We start from the raw sequence: 20,142 nt of genomic DNA, 5'->3' as shown, positions 1-20,142 counted from the left end.
TGCAGTCTGTCAGCAGATATTTTACTGAACCCTGTGATTGGTTGCAGTCTGTCAGCAGATATTTTACTGAACCCTGTGATTGGTTGCAGTCTGTCAGCAGATATTTTACTGAACCCTGTGATTGGTTGCAGTCTGTCAGCAGATATTTTACTGAACCCTGTGATTGGTTGCAGTCTGTCAGCAGATATTTTACTGAACCCTGTGATTGGTTGCAGTCTGTCAGCAGATATTTTACTGAACCCTGTGATTGGTTGCAGTCTGTCAGCAGATATTTTACTGAACCCTGTGATTGGTTGCAGTCTGTCAGCAGATATTTTACTGAACCCTGTGATTGGTTGCAGTCTGTCAGCAGATATTTTACTGAACGCTGTGATTGGTTGCAGTCTGTCAGCAGATATTTTACTGAACGCTGTGATTGGTTGCAGTCTGTCAGCAGATATTTTACTGAACCCTGTGATTGGTTTGCAGGAGGCAGAGCTGCGGTTGCTGAAGTTCATCACTGACATCCTGGAACTACAGAGAAATCTGGTGAAGACGTGTCGGAATGTGACTGACCTGTCCCACGGCACCATTGCCAAATTCCTCCAGAGACAGGAATCAGGTACTATAACACAGGTGTCAAACTCATTCTATGGAGGACCGACCGAGTGTCCGCGGGCTTTCACTTCTCGCTTGTACTTGATTGATCAATGAAGGTCACTGATGAGTTAGGAACTCCCCTCATCTCGTTGTCTGGGTCTTAATTGGACAACCTCACCTGGTTGTCTGGCTCTTAATTGGACAACCTCACCTGGTTGTCTGGGGTCTTAATTGGACAACCTCACCTGGTTGTCTGGGGTCTTAATTGGACAACCTCACCTGGTTGTCTGGGGTCTTAATTGGACAACCTCACCTGGTTGTCTGGGGTCTTAATTGGACAACCTCACCTGGTTGTCTGGGGTCTTAATTGGACAACCTCACCTGGTTGTCTGGGGTCTTAATTGGACAACCTCACCTGGTTGTCTGGGGTCTTAATTGGACAACCTCACCTGGTTGTCTGGGGTCTTAATTGGACAACCTCACCTGGTTGTCTGGGGTCTTAATTGGACAACCTCACCTGGTTGTCTGGGGTCTTAATTGGACAACCTCACCTGGTTGTCTGGGGTCTTAATTGGACAACCTCACCTGGTTGTCTGGGGTCTTAATTGGACAACCTCACCTGGTTGTCTGGGGTCTTAATTGGACAACCTCACCTGGTTGTCTGGGGTCTTAATTGGACAACCTCACCTGGTTGTCTGGGGTCTTAATTGGACAACCTCACCTGGTTGTCTGGGGTCTTGATTGGACAACCTCACCTGGTTGTCTGGGGTCTTAATTGGACAACCTCACCTGGTTGTCTGGGGTCTTAATTGGACAACCTCACCTGGTTGTCTGGGGTCTTAATTGGACAACCTCACCTGGTTGTCTGGGGTCTTAATTGGACAACCTCACCTGGTTGTCTGGGGTCTTAATTGGACAACCTCACCTGGTTGTCTGGGGTCTTAATTGGACAACCTCACCTGGTTGTCTGGGGTCTTAATTGGACAACCTCACCTGGTTGTCTGGGTCTTAATTGGACAACCTCACCTGGTTGTCTGGGGTCTTAATTGGACAACCTCACCTGGTTGTCTGGGGTCTTAATTGGACAACGTCAGCTGGTTGTCTGGCCCTTAATTGGACAACCTCACCTGGTTGTCTGGCTCTTAATTGGACACTAATTGAAAGGAAATAACATAAACTAACAGACTGCCCTCCATGACTGGAATGAGTGTGCTGTATCTTCTGATTGATGCAGTGTTTCCCAGTCCTAGTCCTTGGGACCCAAAGGGATGCACCTTTTTTGGTTTTGCCCTCCCACAACCTGATTCAACTTGTCAAAGGCTTGATGCGAGTTGTGTTAGTGCAAGGACTAAACCAAAACCACTAGGGTCCCAAGGACCAGGACTGGGAACCACTGAATTAGTGGCATTGAGACCAATCTTAACTTTAGATGTTTACGAATGACTCATCTTCCTTTGTAAATATCCTATGTGCATTATTTAAAAATCTACGTGAACGTTTAAGTAAGCCAGGCTTACCAACTATTCTGTAAGCATTCCGTAAAACGTGTCCTAAAGGAATTGGAGGCTGCATTCAATCCGTATCGCGGAAGATCTGCGCTACAATTTGAAGGTCATATGCCAGTTTACAGTGAATGCAGTCTCCGTGACCACGGGAACATTGCCTTTAATTGTTAATCACGCTACTAGAGCAGATCTTCGGCACCGCGGATTAAATAGAGGCCAAAGTTTGTCATTGGTTTTCATCTTTGTCCATCTTTCCACAGTTCCGCTGAGAGCCTGGCATGAGAAACGGATCAACACCTTCCTGACAACATGGAATCAGCTTAGGGGCTCGCTGGCGACCAACGGTAATAGCACAGACAACGCATCATATACCATGTGGGGTCTAATAGTGATCTGGTAACCCCTGTATACAGCCTCGCTACTGTTATTTCATTGTTGCTCTTTAATTATTAGTTATTTTTAACTTCAGTTTATTTTAGTAGATACTTTCTGAAAACTGCATTGTTGGTTTGTAAAGGAAGCATTTCACCTGTTGTATTCGGCGCATGCGACAAATAACATTTGATTTGATATATAATTACTCGCGCACATGCATTTTCAGTACATATTTGTTAACGCTTTTGTCAAACAACGGCAACCTTAAAAGTAAGCGTGTGTTGGGCATTCAAGAGATCCCAGGGCACAACTTCCTAGTGAACCCAAGCATGTGAAATATTCCCACTTCCAACTCTCCTAAATATCTCAATAATTCAATGATAACCCCCCCCCCCCTGGCTCTGCTATAATGAGTTAAAGCCTAATCGTGTTCCCATGACATTTTTTTTTTGTTTTTTTATTTTACCTTTATTTAACTAGGCAAGTCAGTTAAGAACAAATTCTTATTTTCAATGACGGCCTAGGAACAGTGGGTTAACTGCCTGTTCAGGGGCAGAACGACAGATTTTGTACCTTGTCAGCTCGGGGATTTGAACTCTAACCAATGCTCTAACCACTAGGCTACACTGCCACCCCAAGCACATCAGAAACACATCAGAAACAATGTGTTTGTTTGGTTCTGTAGGAGAGATTAAGATCCCTGTTGAGTTCTGCCGGAAGGATCTGGACATGACCAGTGACTTCCAGGTCCTGTTGCCACGGCGTCAAGGTCCTGGTCTCTGCTCCACAGCCCTGGTCAGCTACCTCATCACCCTGCAGAACGAGCTGGTCTACTGTGTGGACAAGCACCTTGGAGAGGAGACTAGGTGGATGCATGTTTACTAATTTGGTGTGAAATAGGGGTCAGCAACATGCGTGATTCTTTTTCTTTTTTTTCTCAAGTTTTTTGTTAAAAAAAAAAAGTTTTGTTTTTAGGTACAAAAAGACTAAAATCACCAGGAATTCAGTTAAGAATTAGTTTCATTTATGAAATCTGTTCCCAAGTAAATCCCACAAAAAAAAGAGACATGGACCGTGTCTCAATGTAATCAAGGTCTGAAATTATTTTACTGAAATGCATTCTATTATTGGACATAGTGGTGGTGAAGTTGGAGTGCACTAATTATTATAAATATGTTCCATTCCCCCAACCATCCGCTTCGACATAAATCATCCCGCTGCTTGCCTTGCTACCCCTAATGTGGTCCTAGTACACATCCTGGCATTATGCCAAGGAATATCTGTTGTGAAATATCCTAGTACACATCCTGGCATTATGCCAAGGAATATCTGTTTTGAAATATCCTAGTCCTTTGTTGCAATATCCTAGTGTTGCATTTGAGTGAGGGAAATATATAGAGAGAAAACAGCACATTGAGACGGAAGCAGAAACTGTTGATACCGCAGCCCTATCGTTTCAGGCCATTTTGTTGTCTTCATTTTTCTTTCCCCAGCTTTAAAGTGAGCCCGGCGGACCTAACGGACCTGCATGTGATCCAGTATGATCTGGAGAGGGACCTGCTGCCTCTGATCCTGTCCAACTGTCAGTACAGCATGAAGCAAGACAAGGAGACGCTGCACGAGTACGACCTGTCCAACATCCAGCAGCAGATCCTCTCCCGCTTCTTGCAGGGCAGACCCATCATCACCCTCAATGTGAGTGCCAATCGCTCAGTTGGTAGGAGCATGGCGCATCCAACACTAGTGTCATTCAGGGTTTGATTCCTGAATGGACAAGGTATACTGACAGAATATACTGTATGTTTAACTGTAAGTCGGTTTGGATAGAAGGAACGTTAAATGACCATATGACCACCAGCGTTGGTGTCAATTCAATTCATACATTTTTTTAAAGTACAGTTATTTTTTAAATAGACACAGTTAGCATTATTTGACATTTCAAATGGAATTCAGCCCAACCTTGATGCTATAAATATTTACTTTTATCAGCTATTCACGATGTCCGTTATTGGTTTCTACAGGGAATCCCAACACTGGTGAACAGACATGATCGAATTCATGAAATTATTCTGAAGGACATGAGAGGAAAGATTGAACAAGTAAGTCACGTTAAAATCTATAAAAACGATAAGTTAGCCGTGTCTTCTTCCCAAAACATTCACAAATGATGAGTCACCATTTTCAGAGGATTTTATTAATTTAAACTTTATTTAACGAGGCATGAACCAGATGAGGCTTTCTTTACCTTTTTAATGACATTTTCTGCAGATCGGAAGGAACCAGATAGACTTCAGTAATATGGAGATATTATTATTATAATATTATTATATATTATATTATTATTATATAATATTATTATAATATTGGATTTGGGCCCACTGCCACATTCTGTGTAGTTCTTTCAGATCTAAGAACACTGGGAAAGAGCTTGGGCTTTGTCCTCTCTACTTTGGAGATAGGGCTTTGTCCTCTCTACTTTGGAGATAGGGGCTTTGTCCTCTCTACTTTGGAGATAGGGCTTTGTCCTCTCTACTTTGGAGATAGGGCTTTGTCCTCTCTACTTTGGAGATAGGGCTTTGTCCTCTCTACTTTGGAGATAGGGGCTTTGTCCTCTCTACTTTGGAGATAGGGGCTTTGTCCTCTCTACTTTGGAGATAGGGGGTTGACCTTTGGAGATAGGGGGTTGACCTTTGGAGATAGGGGGTTGACCTTTGGAGATAGGGGTTTTGACCCCTCTACTTTGGAGATAGGGGTTTTGACCCCTCTACTTTGGAGATAGGGGTTTTGACGTCTCTCTTCTGTGTGTCTCTAGGTGCCTCTGCCCTCGCGGGCCCTGTCGACACTAGTTGGGGAGCTGAAGTCGTACAATGAGGTGTGTGAGGCCCTCTCCACCGTAGAGGTGGCCCTGGGGTTCCTGGCTATGACCGGGGGAGAACCCCACATGCAGCTGGGCAGCTACCTGGAGGAGGTGCTGCAGATGAGAGATCAAACGGCCCCACACATCCTAACGGTCAGCCTTGTGACTTTAACACGTCTCGTCTCATAATAGCTAGGGCACGCGTTACATTTAGTCTGTAATAAACGGGATTTCGTGTGCACGCATAGATTGCCGCTCTGCTCATTTCACAGTCCAAACACAAGTCTGTCCCTTTATTATAAAAGTAGCCAGTGAATTTAAATCAATGAGGTAAGATTTTTATTTTTTATTTAACTAAGCAAGTCAGTTAAGAACATATTCTTATTTACAATGACGGCCTACCAGAAGGCAAAAAGGCCTCCTGCGGGGACGGGGGCTGGGATAAAAACATTTAAAAATGTTAAATAATATAGGACAAAACACACATCACAACGAGAGACATCACAACGAGAGACATCACAACGAGAGACATCACAACGAGAGACATCACAACGAGAGACATCACAACGAGAGACACCACAGCACGACACGACATAGAGACACCACAACACGACATAGAGACACCACAACACGACATAGAGACACCACAACACGACATAGAGACACCACAACACGACACAACGAGAGACCACAACACAACATAGAGAGACACCACAACACGACATAGAGACACCACAACACGACACAACGAGAGACACCACAACACGACACAACGAGAGACACCACAACACGACATAGAGAGAGACACCACAACACTACATAGAGAGAGACACCACAACACTACATAGAGAGAGACACCACAACACTACATAGAGAGAGACACCACAACACTACATAGAGAGAGACACCACAACACGACATAGAGACACCACAACACGACATAGAGACACCACAACACGACATAGAGACACCACAACACGACATAGAGAGACACCACAACACGACATAGAGAGACACCACAACACGACATAGAGACACCACAACACGACACAACGAGAGACACCACAACACGACATAGAGACACCACAAAACGACATAGAGAGAGACACCACAACACTACATAGAGAGAGACACCACAACACTACATAGAGAGAGACACCACAACACTACATAGAGAGAGACACCACAACACTACATAGAGAGAGACACCACAACACTACATAGAGAGAGACACCACAACACTACATAGAGAGAGACACCACAAAACTACATAGAGACACCACAACACTACATAGAAACATCACAACACTACATAGAGACACCACAACACTACATAGAGAGAGACACCACAACACGACATATAGACACCACAACACGACATATAGACACCACAACACGACATAGAGAGACCACAACACGACATAGAGAGACCACAACACGACATAGAGACACCACGACACGACATAGAGACACCACGACACGACATAGAGACACCACGACACGACATAGAGACACCACGACACGACATAGAGACACCACAACACGACATAGAGACACCACGACACGACATAGAGACACCACGACACGACATAGAGACACCACGACACGACATAGAGACACCACGACACGACATAGAAACACCACGACACGACATAGAGACACCACGACACGACATAGAGACACCACGACACGACACAACGAGAGACACCACGACACGACACAACGAGAGACACCACAACACGACACAACGAGAGACACCACAACACGACACAACGAGAGACACCACAACACGACATATAGAGAGACACCACAACACGACATAGAGAGAGACACCACAACACGACATAAAGAGAGACACCACAACACTACATAGAGAGAGACACCACAACACTACATAGAGACACCACGACACGACATAGAGACACCACGACACGACATAGAGACACCACGACACGACATAAAGAGAGACACCACGACACGACATAAAGAGAGACACCACGACACGTCATAAAGAGAGACACCACGACACGACATAGAGAGACACCGCAAAACGACATAGAGAGAGACACCACAACACGACATAGAGAGAGACACCACAACACAACATTGAGACACCACAACACGACATTGAGACACCACAACACGACATTGAGACACCACAACACGACATAAAGAGAGACACCACAACACTACATAAAGAGAGACACCACAACACGACATAGAGACACCACAATACTACATAAAGAGAGACACCACAACACTAGAGACATAAAGAGAGACAACACAACACTACATAAAGAGAGACACCACAACACTACATAAAGAGAGACAACACAACACTACATAAAGAGAGACCTAAGACACCACAACACTACATAAAGAGAGACACCACAACACTACATAAAGAGAGATACCACAACACGACATAGAGAGAGACACCACAACACGACATAAAGAGAGACACCACAACACTACATAAAGAGAGACACCACAACACTACATAGAGAGAGACACCACAACACTACATAGAGAGAGACACCACAACACTACATAGAGAGAGACACCACAACACTACATAGAGACACCACAACACGACATAGAGACACCACAACACGACATAGAGACACCACAACACGACATAGAGACACCACGACACTACATAAAGAGAGACACCACAACACGACATAAAGAGAGACACCACAACACGACATAAAGAGAGACACCACAACACGACATAGAGAGAGACACCACAACACGACATAGAGAGAGACACCACAACACGACATAGAGAGAGACACCACAACACGACATAGAGAGAGACACCACAACACGACATAAAGAGAGACACCACACCACTACATAAAGAGAGACACCACAACACTACATAAAGAGAGACACCACAACACTACATAAAGAGAGACACCACAACACTACATAAAGAGAGACACCACAACACTACATAAAGAGAGACACCACAACACTACATAAAGAGAGACACCACTACACTACATAAAGAGAGACACCACAACAGACATAAAGAGAGACACCACAACACGACATAAAGAGAGACACCACAACACGACATAAAGAGAGACACCACAACACGACACAAAGAGAGACACCACAACACGACACAAAGAGACACCACATAGAGACACCACAACACGACACAAAGAGACACGACATAAAGAGAGACATGAGAAAACAACATAGCAGATAAGACGACAACATAAAAGATAAAGTTACATTTGTGGAACAATACCAAATACATTGTTTGTTACATCTCCTGTGCATTCTAAATGCAGACAGGGCGATTGGTGATATACTGTACATTATAATCTGCCATGTTTGGGTCATTCCACCAATAGAGGGCCTTTTGGGTAGTGTAATTTTGTTTAAAAAAAAAAACATTTATCACGTAATTGTAAAATGTATGCACGCTTTGGATCTGCTGAATCATCTTATTTAACTTTCTGTCATAAACCTCCTTACCTCCCTTATCCTACCTCATTTGCACACACTGTATATATACTTTTTCTACTGTATTATTGACTGTGTGTTTTGTTTATTTCATGTGTAACTCTGTGTTGTTGTTTGTGTCGCGCCACTTTGCTTTATCTGGGCCAGAGGTCGCAGTTGTAAATGAGAACTTGTTCTCAACTGGCCTACCTGGTTAAATAAAGGTGAAATAAAATTTTGAAAATAAACAACACGTTAAACTTAATTTTAAAAAAATTATATTTTCTCATTTTAGAGGTTAAATTTTTAAAAATGTATGAATGTAGTAGTAAGTATCGATAATAAAATGCCAAAATCAAGTAACAGAGTTGATGTTTTCATCTCGTTTCAAAAGTTTCTTTTGAAATAAAAATTCTAAAATTAAATTAGTTTCCACCATATTACAATGAGTTACAGATGTAAATGAATCACTGAAATCAAATACATAAATAATCTTCAGACATGACTTTGTCAAAGCAACAAAAATAACCCGGACTTTATAATAATGGAGTTACGTGGATAAAATGACGAGGGACATGTGGAAAATGCAGATTTGTAAATGTTTCATCTGTTTCGTATTGAAAAGCACATCGTTTAATATAACAGGCTTTTAATTCAATATTAATTCACATTTTCTACTTAAAATATCAACGGTACGCAAAAGGCAATCTCTTCGTGAAACAACACATTTATGGAATCATAAACATTTTATCATAAAAGGGTGAGGTCCACATCTCAAAACGATACAAACAACATCCTTCAATACATGCCTTTCTCCAACAAACAGCAGGGGTGTAGTCTGAGTCAGGGGTGTAGTCTGAGCCAGGGGTGTAGTCTGAACCAAGGGTGTAATCTGAGCCAGGGGTGTAGTCTGAACCAAGGGTGTAATCTGAGCCAGGGGTGTAGTCTGAACCAGGGGTGTAGTCTGAACCAAGGGTGTAATCTGAGCCAGGGGTGTAGTCTGAGTCAGGGGTGTAGTCTGAGTCAGGGGTGTAGTCTGAGTCAGCAGGGGTGTAGTCTGAGTCAGCAGGGGTGTAGTCTGAGTCAGCAGGGGTGTAGTCTGAGTCAGCAGGGGTGTAGTCAGGGGTGTAGTCTGAGTCAGCAGGGGTGTAGTCTGAGTCAGCAGGGGTGTAGTCTCAGGGGTGTAGTCTGAACCAAGGGTGTAATCTGAGCCAGGGGTGTAGTCTGGAGTCAGGGGTGTAGTCTAAAGGAGCCAGGGGTGAGTCTGAACCAAGGGTGTAGTCTGAGCCAGGGGTGTAGTCTCAGGGGTGAGTCTGACCAAGGGTGTAGTCTGAGCCAGGGGTGTAGTCTGGAGCCAGGGGTGTAGTCTGAGCCAGGGGTGTAGTCTGAGCCAAGGGTGTAGAGCCAGCAGGGGTGAGTCTGAGGGGTGTAGTCTGAGTCTGTAGTCTGAGCACACAGGGGTGTAGTCTGAGCCAGGGGTGTAGTCTGAGCCAAGGGGTGTAGTCTGAGCCAAGGGTGTAGTCTGAGTCAGCAGGGGTCAGTCAGGGGTGAGTAGGGGTGTAGTCTGAGCCAGCAGGGGTGTAGTCTGAGCCAGGGGTGTAGTCTGAGCCAAGGGTGTAGTCTGAGTCAGCAGGGGTGTAGTCTGAGTCAGGGGTGTAGTCTGAGCAGGGGTGTAGTCTGAGTCAGCAGGGGTGTAGTCAGGGGTGTAGTCTGAGTCAGCAGGGGTGTAGTCTGAGCCAGTCTGGAGCCAGGGGTGTAGTCTGAGCCCAGGGGTGTAGTCTGAGCCAGGGTGTAGTCTGAGCCCAGGGGTGTAGTCTGGAGCCAGGGGTGTAGTCTGGAGCCAGGGTGTAGTCTGAGCCAGCAGGGTGTAGTCTGAGCCAAGGGTGTAGTCTGAGCCAGCAGGGGTGTAGTCTGAGCCAGCAGGGGTGTAGTCTGAGCCAGCCAGGGGTGTAGTCTGAGCCAGCAGGGGTGTAGTCTGAGTCAGCAGGGGTGTAGTCAGGGGTGAGTCTGGAGCAGGGGTGTAGTCTGAGTCAGCAGGGGTGTAGTCTGAGTCAGGGGTGTAGTCTGAGCCAGGGGTGTAGTCTGAGCCAGGGTGTAGTCTGAGCAGGGGTGTAGTCTGAGTCAGCAGGGGTGTAGTCTGAGCCAGGGGTGTAGTCTGAGTCAGCACAGGGGTGTAGTCTGAGCCAGCAGGGGTGTAGTCTGAGTCAGGGGTGTAGTCTGAGTCAGCAGGGGTGTAGTCTGAGCAGGGGTGTAGTCTGGAGCCAGGGTGTAGTCTGAGCCAGGGGTGTAGTCTACCTGAGTCTGGAGCCAGGGGTGTAGTCTGAGCCAGGGGTGTAGTCTGAGCCAGGGGTGTAGTCTGGAGCCAGCAGGGGTGTAGTCTGAGTCAGCAGGGGTGTAGTCTGAAAATTAAGGTCAGCAGGGGTGTAGTCTGAGCCAGGGGTGTAGTCTGAGAGCCAGCAGGGGTGTAGTCTGGAGCGTGGGGTGGTCTGAGCATGCAAGGGTGTAGTCTGATCTGGGTGTAGTCTGAGCCAGCAGGGGTGTAGTCTGAGTCCAGGGGTGTAGTCTGAGCCAGCAGGGGTGTAGTCTGAGCCAGGGGTGTAGTCTGAGCCAAGGGGTGTAGTCTGAGCATAAAAGGGTGTAGTCTGAGTCAGCAGGGGTGTAGTCTGAGTCAGGGGTGTAGTCTGAGTCAGGGTGTAGTCTGAGTCAGCAGGGGTGTAGTCTGAGTCAAGGGTGTAGTCTGAGTCAGGGGTGTAGTCTGAGCCAGGGGTGTAGTCTGAGCCAGGGGTGTAGTCTGGAGTCAGGGGTGTAGTCTGGAGCCAGGGGTGTAGTCTGAGCCAGGGGTGTAGTCTGAGCCAGGGGTGTAGTCTGAGCCAGCAGGGGTGTAGTCTGAGCCAGCAGGGGTGTAGTCTGAGTCAGTCTGAGCCAGCAGGGGTGTAGTCTGAGCCAGCAGGGGTGTAGTCTGAGCCAGCAGGGGTGTAGTCTGAGCCAGCAGGGGTGTAGTCTGAGTAGTCAGCAGGGTGTAGTCTGAGCCAGGGTGTAGTCTGAGCCAAGGGAGCCAAGGGTAGTCTGAGCCACGAGACCACTGAGAGTCAACTTGTTACCAATTTATGTCATGTTTACATAAAAGATTTGCTCAATCGAAATTTGACCACTAGGCACTTATTATAGATCTGATTGGATAGGTATAAGCAATGGATAGTTATAGCCTTCTGATAGGCCAGAGGGAATTATTGTCATATTTCTGTGCACCTATCCAGTTAATTCATACACAAGTGCTTAGTCATTTAAAGCAGGGGTAGTTTGTGTGTAAGAAAAGGCTAACCTCAGGTGTTGTCCTCAGGCCCTGGGCAGATACTATCTGAAGCATGGCTAACTTCAGGTGTTGTCCTCAGGCCCTGGGCAGATACTATCTGAAGCATGGCTAACTTCAGGTCTTCTTCTATTGTCCTCAGTCCCTGGGCAGATACTATTTGAAGCATGGCTAACCTCAGGTCTTCTTCTATTGTCCTCAGTCCCTGGGCAGATACTATCTGAAGCATGGCTAACTTCAGGTGTTGTCCTCAGGCCCTGGGCAGGATACTATCTGAAGCATGGCTAACCTCAGGTGTTGTCCTCAGTCCCTGGGCAGATACTATTTGAAGCATGGCTAACCTCAGGTCTATTGTCCTCAGGCCCTGGGCAGATACTATCTGAAGCATGGCTAACTTCAGGTGTTGTCCTCAGGCCCTGGGCAGGTACTATCTGAAGCATGGCTAACCTCAGGTGTTGTCTATTGTCCTCAGTCCCTGGGCAGGTACTATCTGAAGCATGGCTAACCTCAGGTGTTGTCCTCAGGCCCTGGGCAGATACTATCTGAAGCATGGCTAACCTCAGGTGTTGTCCTCAGGCCCTGGGCAGGTACTATCTGAAGCATGGCTAACCTCAGGTGTTGTCCTCAGGCCCTGGGCAGATACTATCTGAAGCATGGCTAACCTCAGGTCTTCTTCTATTGTCCTCAGGCCCTGGGCAGATACTATCTGAAGCATGGCTAACCTCAGGTCTTCTTCTATTGTCCTCAGGCCCTGGGCAGATACTATCTGAAGCACTGTTTGGCCCTGTGGCAGCTCCTGACATCACTCAAATCAGAAAACATGCTGTGGCTCAAGAGGGTAAGACACCTTCTCACCTATTGCTGGCTAGGGAGCCTCTTGGATGTTTTAATATGGTCAAATGTGCCACGGGGCCTCAAATGCGGTAGTCTGGGCGCTGGGCATGGGTTAAAATTGAGGGTGGGGGAGAGAGCAAGCCTGCTACAGCTGTATGAGATGAGATGTGAAAATCAGCAACAACAATACATGTTCTATCATAGCGACCATATTTTTGGGAAGCCCAAATTTGGGCATATAAAAGTTTATATGTAAAAACTAGTTTCACAAATGAACTTACACATACTTTCCCGATTTTTTCCGAACTCACTTCTTTGTTCAGCCTAAATCACTTGCACTGCTCGTGCTTTGGAGGTCTTGAGGGTCATGCTATAGATGGTGATGGACTGAGAGAGATCAGCCAATGAAATTCCAGTGGGAATTTTTTCCCGCTCTTCTGCCATAGGTTCCATTCAAGTCCCTTTCTGAGGCGCTGTGAACGAGATTAACCCCTAACCCGCTGGGCACTTAAACTATAAGAGGGCAATGTTAAGTGCCTAAAGGTGCTTCCACATTATAAGCCCAAGAGTGCATTGATCCAATGTGTGCTTGTGTCTATAATGGTATTGAGCTGAGAGTAAGAGGGCAGCAGGGAAACGCTGACTTACTAACGCAGTGCAAGAATATATCTTGTTGTTGCTGCGCTTGGCTTTTCAGCACACAAATTGGAAGACGCAGTGTGGACATATCATAAATGTAACTCCATAGTGGTTGACTCCCTCTCTCTCTCTTGCCCTACCTGTCGTAAGGACCCATTTGAAGGGATCTCAGAAGAGTACAGGAAGGCCCTGGGAGAGGAAGAGCACAGACTGCTCACTGGGTTCTTTAATAAAAGCAGTGCTGATTCCATCCTGCTGGAGATGCACGAGTTCCTGACCCTGGTCCTGAAGGGTCCCCGCGCATCTGACACCTACAGGCCTGACTGGGGGTAAGGCTACACACAGCCTGCAGGACACACCACACACACACACACACACACACACACACACACCACACACACCACACACACACACACCACACACACACACACACACACACACACCACACACACACACACCACACACACACACAGCACACACACACACACACACACACACACACACACACACACACCACACACACACACACACACACACCACACACACACACACACACACCGCGCACACACACACCACACACACACACACACACACACACACCGCACACACACACCGCACACACACACACACACACACACACACACACCACACACACACACACTAGTAAATGCCCAACAAGCAACGTGGAGTGGTTGTCCTTGCCATTGTATAGAATGCTGAACATTCCATTTTTTCATGTGTAGCATTTAACCCTCTTGAAACGACGTCCACGCGGAAACATTTGCACAGTATGACTTGGGGGAGGGGGGGGGGGATTGATTAAGTGCAATGGTGAACTTGTTTTCTTCACAGATCATTGATGATCTTCCCTGATGTTTCCCGGAACTTTGCAGTACCTTTGTGGTGTACTTCTATCCCTTCAAAGCATACTTTTTTTGTGGTGTACTTCTATCCCTGCATACTTTTTGTGGTGTACTTCTATCCCTGCATACTTTTTGTGGTGTACTTCTATCCCTGCATACTTTTTGTGGTGTACTTCTATCCCTGCATACGTTTTGTGGTGTACTTCTATCCCTGCATACTTTTTGTGGTGTACTTCTATCCCTTCAAAGCATACTTTTTGTGGTGTACTTCTATCCCTGCATACTTTTTGTGGTGTACTTCTATCCCTGCATACTTTTTGTGGTGTACTTCTATCCCTGCATACTTTTTGTGGTGTACTTCTATCCCTCAAAGCATACTTTTTGTGGTGTACTTCTATCCCTTCAAAGCATACTTTTTGTGGTGTACTTCTATCCCTGCATACTTTTTGTGGTGTACTTCTATCCCTGCATACTTTTTGTGGTGTACTTCTATCCCTGCATACTTTTTGTGGTGTACTTCTATCCCTGCATACTTTTTTGTGGTGTACTTCTATCCCTGCATACTTTTTGTGGTGTACTTCTATCCCTGCATACTTTTTTGTGGTGTACTTCTATCCCTGCATACTTTTTGTGGTGTACTTCTATCCCTGCATACTTTTTGTGGTGTACTTCTATCCCTGCATACTTTTTGTGGTGTACTTCTATCCCTGCATATACTATCCCTGCATACTTTTTGTGGTGTACTTCTATCCCTGCATACTTGTTTGTGGTGTACTTCTATCCCTGCATACTTGTTTGTGGTGTACTTCTATCCCTGCATACTTTTTTGTGGTGTACTTCTATCCCTGCATACTTTTTGTGGTGTACTTCTATCCCTGCATACTTTTTGTGGTGTACTTCTATCCCTGCATACTTTTTTTCAGACTGAAAGTTGCTTATTTGTTTGAATACCACCAAATGTCCATCTCAACCCGTGAAAATCATTCAACTCGTTCTGTGAACCTCACGTGTGCCATTGTATTGCCTTTCTCTTCTAGTCTGAAAGACACACTTGTGGCATACATGGAGCGTAAGAACCTGGATATCCCACCTGACGTTGAGGAGTTCTTCCCTGAAGAGATCGACCTGTCTCAGTACATCGAAGCCTGGAAGTTCGCGGTGGCATTGAAACGGGAGAGAAGTCAGAGGTAGCTCTAACCTCACACACTTGAGCATTGATTTAATTATGCAATGGGAAAAAAAAACGACATGTGGCAAACCGCAAATGTAAACATAACTGGAGCCCCCTTGTCATTGGTGAAGGAAGGTTACTGCTACTGTCTCCTAGCGGGCTAAACGGCTACCTCCAGAACGCATAACCACTGCAGCGTGGGTTCCCATCCGGCCCAATGGTATTTCAGCAAAAACTCTCTGTATTACAGTATCTTTCCCACTGTCTCTCCTCTATCCTATAAAGCATTTTTTTTTAAATGCTGAAAGAAAAAGAAAAAGTTACTAGCAACAGATAAGAGCAATAGCAAAGTGAAGTTGAATAAGTGAATTTCGTTTCGCCATAAGTTGGTTTCGCGAGCCAGAGTTATGTGCATATATTTACAGCTATCTGCCACTCGTACTCACTTTTCTTCATGCCTCCAAAATGCTGAGACTAGTTATGTCAAGGTTCTGTCAATGGAGGACCAGATGATGGCATTCCAGGCCTTTTTGCATGTTTTTGTTTTATATATATTTTTTTAAATGGGGGAATAATTACTTTTATTAGATTTACTTTAAACTTCAATTCAATGTAGGTTGGTTAGGCCTACTTGTCGTCATCAGTTTCTGATGAATCGCTAGCTTTTAAATGTGTAATAAGTCAATTAAACACAAGAATCGGGGAACATTGTCAGTGAAGAGTTGTGATAATATGTAGTAAGGAAAATGCATTAGAGTTAGAGGACTCATCTTTGTATTTGTGCCATTGTAGTGTCTGTAGCCTCAATGGCACTGTCCATTCTGTTGTCTCCAATTTTGAAGTAGTGAATTTTCTTCTTCTTTTGTGTTTAATATATATATATATATATATATTTATATATATATATATATATATATATATATATATATATATATATATATATAAAACACACACATATTGGTGATGTACTGGCCACACCAGTGCTGAAGTCTTAAATGAAATAATGTGTGTCATTCCAGTTTACTATTTTAAAATTGTGGAAGCCTTAAATATCAATGCTGAAAAGGGTTATCCATTTAGAGTCCTCTAACTTACTATGGTAAAATGTCAGCAACAAAACATATACCAGTTACACCTCCGACATCGCAATGATATGCTATGCAGTTTAATGTAGATCTGATTAAATCGAGATGATATGCTATGCAGTTTAATGTAGATCTGATTAAATCTAGATGATATGCTATGCAGTTTAATGTAGATCTAATTAAATCTAGATGATATGCTATGCAGTTTAATGTAGATCTGATTAAATCGAGATGATATGCTATGCAGTTTAATGTAGATCTGATTAAATCTGGATGATATGCTATGCAGTTTAATGTAGATCTGATTAAATCTAGATGATATGCTATGCAGTTTAATGTAGATCTGATTAAATCGAGATGATATGCTATGCAGTTTAATGTAGATCTGATTAAATCTGGATGATATGCTATGCAGTTTAATGTAGATCTGATTAAATCTAGATGATATGCTATGCAGATCTGATTTAGATGATATGCCAGATCTGATTAAATCTAGATGATATGCTATGCAGTTTAATGTAGATCTGATTAAATCTAGATGATATGCTATGCAGTTTAATGTAGATCTGATTAAATCTAGATGATATGCCATGCAGTTTAATGTAGATCTGATTAAATCTAGATGATATGCTATGCAGTTTAATGTAGATCTGATTAAATCTAGATGATATGCTATGCAGTTTAATGTAGATCTTATTAAATCTAGGCCCGAGTCTAGACTTGAAGTATGGGAAATTGTCATTTTGATAATTTGAAGTTATTTTATATTGCAGTTGGGCAAATTGGTTTGTGCAAAATGTAATTGTACTTATTAAAACAATGACTGAAACAAAATCATTGTGCTATCGAGTGTTTGTGTGGTTTTTTTTGGGGGGGGGGGGGGAATATATCACTCCATCACAAATTCACGTGCTATCGGAAACTCTAAACCTCTGAGTTAAAATGAACATCATTTATTTGTGTTGTGCTTCCTATTGGCTGATTCTGGTACTTTCAAGTGGGGGAACTCTGAGCTCATGTTTCTACCACATGCTTCCGTGACGGAAATGTCAGTCTCCTAGGTCTGACTAGCACGTGAACACAGCATTGGGCCCAGCGACCCATGAACACCATCGGCCATCATCACTCCATAGTTGATAGCAACAATACAAAAGATTAGCTTCACTGTCCTAATACATACTATAAACTGGGTGGTTCAAGCCCTGAATGCTGATTGGCTGACAGCCGTGGTATATCAGACCATATACCACGGGTATGACAAAACATTTAATTTTTACTGCTCTAATTAAGTTGGTAACCAATTTATAACAGCAATAAGGTACCTTGGGGTTTGTACTTATATGGCCAATATACCACAGCGGGGTTTGTGGTATAGCTATTTGTTGTGGTATATTGTGCCTTATTGCTTAATTATCCCAGCATACAATTTGGTTGTAAATCCAGATTTCAGGACCATGTTCATTATGACCATATCCTTTACAATGGGAAAGGTACTGTAATTATCCAGTCCGTTGACTAAGTCTGGCTAATACAGTATTAAAATCATATTTTCTTTCTATACAGTATGTCTATGTTTGAACTTAGCCCGTAGCCCTATAGTGCCTTGCAAAAGTATTCGTCCCCTTGAACTTTGCGACCTTTTGCCACATTTCAGGCTTCAAACATAAAGATATACTGTATTTTTTTGTGAAGAATCAACAACAAGTGGGACACCCTCATGCTTTTTTAACAAATCAAAAACTGAAAAATATTGCTTCTGCATACCACACCCCCTCATGCATTATTGCTTAATTGAGGGTTCAGTTTCAAAGTGGTATATAATGTGCAATTGGCCTTTCATTAAACAGCATATTTGGCCAAACTTTTTTTTTTTTTTTTATTCAAAGTTCACGTGAGTTTTGTAACTGGGTTCTTTCTTGTAGGACTTTTTAAAATTTGATTGATGGACGAATAGTTAATAATGAAAGCCCACAACTGTCAATGTTCCTGACATTCTGCTATGTAATATACTCTCCCCTTTTACCTGTGTATACATTCTGCTATGTAATATACTCTCCCCTTTTACCTGTGTATACATTCTGCTATGTAATATACTCTCCCCTTTTACCTGTGTATACATTCTGCTATGTAATATACTCTCACCTTTTACCTGTGTATACATTCTGCTATGTAATATACTCTCCATTTTTACCTGTGTATACATTCTGCTATGTAATATACTCTCACCTTTTACCTGTGTATACATTCTATGTAATATACTCTCCCTTTTACCTGTGTCTACATTCTGCTATGTAAATACTCTCCCCTTTTACCTGTGTATACATTCTGCTATGTAATATACTCTCCCTTTTACCTGTGTTACATGCTGCTATGTAATATACTCTCCCCTTTTATACATTCTGCTATGTAATATACTCTCCCCTTTTACCTGTGTATACATTCTGCTATGTAATATACTCTCTCCTTTTACCTGTGTATACATTCTGCTATGTAATATACTCTCACCTTTTACCTGTGTCTACATTCTGCTATGTAATATACTCTCCCCTTTTACCTGTGTATACATTCTGCTATGTAATATACTCTCCCCTTTTACCTGTGTATACATTCTGCTATGTAATATACTCTCACCTTTTACCTGTGTATACATTCTGCTATGTAATATACTCTCCCCTTTTACCTGTGTATACATTCTGCTATGTAATATACTCTCCCCTTTTACCTGTGTATACATTCTGCTATGTAATATACTCTCCCCTTTTACCTGTGTATACATTCTGCTATGTAATATACTCTCCCTTTTACCTGTGTATACATTCTGCTATGTAATATACTCTCCCCTTTTTACCTGTGTATACATTCTGCTATGTAATATACTCTCCCCTTTTACCTGTGTATACATGCTATGTAATATATTACCTGTGTATACATTCTGCTATGTAATATACTCTCCCCTTTTACCTGTGTATACATTCTGCTATGTAATATACTCTCCCCTTTTACCTGTGTATACATTCTGCTATGTAATATACTCTCCCCTTTTACCTGTGTCTACATTCTGCTATGTAATATACTCTCCCCTTTTACCTGTGTATACATTCTGCTATGTAATATACTCTCCCCTTTACCTGTGTATACATTCTGCTATGTAATATACTCTCCCCTTTTACCTGTGTATACATTCTGCTATGTAATATACTCTCCCCTTTTACCTGTGTATACATTCTGCTATACTCTCCCCTTTTAATATACATTCTGCCCTCCCCTTTTACCTGTGTATACATTCTGCTATGTAATATACTCTCCCCTTTTACCTGTGTATACATTCTGCTATGTAATATACTCTCCCCTTTTAATGTATACATTCTGCATGTAATATACTCTCCCCTTTTACCTGTGTATACATTCTGCTATGTAATATACTCTCACCTTTTACCTGTGTATACATTCTGCTATGTAATATAC

General features: G+C 43.5%; 1 protein-coding gene across 1 annotated transcript in view; it reads left to right on the top strand.

The window, feature by feature from the left end:
* Positions 1–17,126, top strand: part of LOC135518415 (E3 ubiquitin-protein ligase rnf213-alpha-like) — a 106,365-nt gene extending 89,239 nt beyond the window's left edge. Inside the window, 9 exon segments of the mRNA XM_064943587.1 lie at positions 469–601; positions 2,345–2,428; positions 3,145–3,325; positions 3,953–4,154; positions 4,481–4,558; positions 5,272–5,469; positions 12,834–12,923; positions 13,709–13,887; positions 15,459–17,126. Of these exon segments, the coding sequence (XP_064799659.1) occupies positions 469–601; positions 2,345–2,428; positions 3,145–3,325; positions 3,953–4,154; positions 4,481–4,558; positions 5,272–5,469; positions 12,834–12,923; positions 13,709–13,887; positions 15,459–15,612 (1,299 nt within the window). The 3' untranslated portion in view covers positions 15,613–17,126.
* The last annotated feature ends 3,016 nt before the right edge of the window (positions 17,127–20,142 follow it).

The sequence above is a fragment of the Oncorhynchus masou genome, chromosome 28 (genome assembly GCF_036934945.1).
Source record: "Oncorhynchus masou masou isolate Uvic2021 chromosome 28, UVic_Omas_1.1, whole genome shotgun sequence".
NCBI classification, from domain to species: domain Eukaryota; kingdom Metazoa; phylum Chordata; class Actinopteri; order Salmoniformes; family Salmonidae; genus Oncorhynchus; species Oncorhynchus masou.
This window is presented reverse-complemented; position numbering and strand designations above follow the sequence as displayed.